Source organism: Sander vitreus, chromosome 21 (genome assembly GCF_031162955.1).
Source record: "Sander vitreus isolate 19-12246 chromosome 21, sanVit1, whole genome shotgun sequence".
In the NCBI taxonomy this organism is placed as follows: Eukaryota; Metazoa; Chordata; class Actinopteri; order Perciformes; family Percidae; genus Sander; species Sander vitreus.
Window position 1 is genome coordinate 14,651,998 of NC_135875.1, and position 3,097 is coordinate 14,655,094.

Consider the following 3,097-nt stretch of genomic DNA (forward strand, 5'->3'; position numbering starts at 1 on the left):
AAATATCTGGCTATTTAGCTACTAAATGCTCCATATTCACCAGCTAGTCAAACTGTCTGTCTGCAGTATGCTGCTGAGCAGTGTACTATACAGTGGGTTTTTACAGCTTTTTGGCTGACAACAGCTGCCTGCTGTGGCCGATACTGTCGCTATGAGAGCTGTGAGATTGAACTAAAACAGTGAAGTCGCTGGTCAGACAGCTAAACCGTGAGCTGAAGTCACCGTAAAGCTCCATAAAGCAGAGGGGAGCTGTGGCAGATTCAGGTGATATTTCCCTGTAGGTTCAGCACTATGAGCGACCCCTTTCACATTGTCACAATGTTTTCACATTCTCATTTGATACACTGTTATTATAAACATATTGAACACCAAAAGCATTCATTCTAATTTAGATCATTGAGCCACTACTAGAAGAGTGTTGGTTCTACTGACCTATGCATGAGGGTTCATATGTATATATATATATGTACATATAGAGACATATATCTTTTCCCAAGTTGTCTCAGTCACACATGACCTTCATTGTGCAGTATGTGATAGACATGACAGCAGTTAAAGTGCATGAAATACTGGCATGTACAATAATCCACTTGTTAAATAGGGTTGCGTGATGCATTGGGCCTCCAAAAGCCCATGTGTTTGACGGTGTGGCCACTTTAAGTTCCGGTAAAGCTCATGCTTTAGGTTTGAAGGCGGCAGGTGTTGTGGTCCACCTGTCAAAGTGGGAAAGTGATCTTCAGACTGGAGCCTCTCACATATCAAAGAGAGCGCCTTTATTTAAGAGGGAGTGATTCTCGCTCCTTCTTTACTCAGCTAAATCCAGACTGGGTCAATGCAGTGAACTGCAAACCTATCTGGCTTTCATCCATTAAGGAATGACCGCAGACATTTTTTCTCTTTTTTTTAGTAGAAGATTTGCATTAAATTCAGTTGATGTTGTTGCTTTGATCTCTATAAAAAAGGTAACAGAGGTGTCACAGAGGTGTCAGAGGTATTTAACTTACACTAAATATGACAAAATAAACAAATTATAAACATGACAATGAAGAAGAATATTTTGTTTAAAAAGTAATTGTATATACGCATTCATTTATAGTAATACATTCTTTATTTCAGATGTCATGAAGACATTCAACATTCATACATCAAAATCATAATCAGTGCATAAATATCCAATCTGATGCTATAGAACCAGACATACAGTATACAATAAAGGAGTATATGACAAAAAAGTACTAGACAAAAAAGTACACAAAAAAAGAAATGTATTTCTCAAAGTTAGATCGTTTAAATACAGTTTCAGGTATTGAATAAGAATTACAGGAATTTGTGCAGCATTTAACATTTGTCAAAGTGTCAAAACCTGACTGTAGCGTCATCATCATTAACACATTTGATCAGTTTTTTAGCTTCAGCAATTCATTCTGGTCTCTGCAGTATTGTGCATGAGGATTGAATTCCTATCCAGAAACCTGGAAGAATCTTTTTCTCTATAGTAGTCTTAACTTTTTGCAACAGCTTAACCTCCCTCTCTGCCCCCTCACCGGTCACAACATAAAAGCTTATAACCCCCGCAGGCTGGTCGATGTAAACTCCAATTGTGGAGCAGTACGGGACATCCTTTATGTCGTTGTTCGTACCGTTGAACCAGATCTGGTAACGTGTTCCTGACCAACACAGACCCCAGGACTCCTCATTCTCTCCTAGGCCGCACGGCCCAGAGTGTGCCCTCCTTCCTGCTCCTTCATAGGCGACTCCAATTACCACCCACCCCGAATACTCCACCTCCCAGTAGGCCCTCATGTTCCAAATTCCTTCTTTGCACACCACCTTTGAAGAAATAAAAAAAAGAAGACAAATGAAAAACATTTGTTGCTTTGCATGACAGCCTATATCTGTATTATTTTCTGTCTTACCTGTGGAGAGTACTCGTATCTCTCTGGTCTATCAAGGACGGGACAAACCTCCTCAGTTCTACGAAACACCTTAAACCCACTGTCAGAAATCCACAACATCTTGTTGGCAGTTTTATCATCCAAAGTAAAATGCATCCAGTCTACAACAAAGTGAACATTAAGTAATGTTTTTTTATTTATTTATTTTTTTTTTTTTATTAAATCCTGGAAAATATTGCTGAACATTAAAAGATTTGAGAAAAAAATAAATCTGCAGCGTACACTTCATGAGCTCAGCTCTGCTTGTTGGCTCTGGGATGTCCGGTACATAACCCGAAACGTTTCCTGTAACGAGAGGAAATTGACTTAAATGCAAACTAATGCTCACTACATGAAGAGTATGAATTCATGCAAGTCTGTTACCTGTATTTGTCTTCTTATTATTGTTGGATTTCATTTCCTTCCCTAAAAAGGTTGAGGCCAAGGGTTAAACTACAAGGCTGTGAAGAGTCGTTTTCGGTTTCACGCAAACGCATGACTCTACTCTCTAAAAATGCTGACATGCAACACTAAGAATAAAGAATCTAAGTTATTCATCAACTTTTCAGACTAAATGTCACATAAGTGACACATGCATACATTTCTAATATTGTAAATATATGGACAGTTGACAAATTGTAGTTTACAGTTAGTGTCGTATTCTGAAAAGCTTGCACCGTCATTTTCCACTCATTAGTATCCATGCAATGTTTGAAAGGTATAATCATCCCTAAGATGATAGTTGAGTTTTTCATTTCAAAATAATGTACCGCACATCTATTATGGAAATAATAATCAAAACAAATTATATTAAAAGGCACAGCATGCCCTGTAGTTAAAGGTCTTAAATTATGTAAAACTCATATGTATGTGTGGCTGTGTTTGACATATGTCTCATTTTAATATGATACCCATCTCTTGCTTATTCCACATAATGAAATGTGTGACATACTGAAACTTAGTTAACACATATCCAGTGTTCGACAAGACAAGGTGCATCTGTCGGTAACTGCCCCAGTAGATAGACAATTGACTTATTCGTCATTTGTTACAATGCAAATGTATACATTTTTTATTTAAAGATCATTTATATTGTACAAACTTGTTGTACCTGGTTTGTTGGTTTCTGAGAGGATTGTTTCAGAATCGGGTACGGTGGGCAT

At 37.8% G+C, this 3,097-nt stretch overlaps 1 protein-coding gene across 1 annotated transcript; it reads right to left on the reverse strand.

The window, feature by feature from the left end:
- Nucleotides 1-1,419: 1,419 nt before the first annotated feature.
- LOC144536705 (stonustoxin subunit beta-like) lies at nucleotides 1,420-3,097 on the reverse strand. The gene is made up of 4 exons (XM_078279965.1): nucleotides 3,046-3,097; nucleotides 2,178-2,240; nucleotides 1,917-2,056; nucleotides 1,420-1,830 (listed from the first exon to the last, which is right to left on the reverse strand). The coding sequence occupies exons 1-4, from the start codon at nucleotides 3,095-3,097 to the stop codon at nucleotides 1,420-1,422; spliced, it is 666 nt and encodes a 221-aa protein (XP_078136091.1).

Coding starts and splice junctions, on each gene's coding strand:
- LOC144536705 (XM_078279965.1), bottom strand. CDS start 3,097: ATGCCCACCGTACCCGATTCTGAAACAATCCTCTCAGAAACCAACAAA. Junction 2,057..2,177: donor CAGAGCTGAGCTCATGAAGT/GTACGCTGCAGA, acceptor ACTTTGTTGTAG/ACTGGATGCATTTTACTTTG. Junction 1,831..1,916: donor GATACGAGTACTCTCCACAG/GTAAGACAGAAA, acceptor ATTTCTTCAAAG/GTGGTGTGCAAAGAAGGAAT.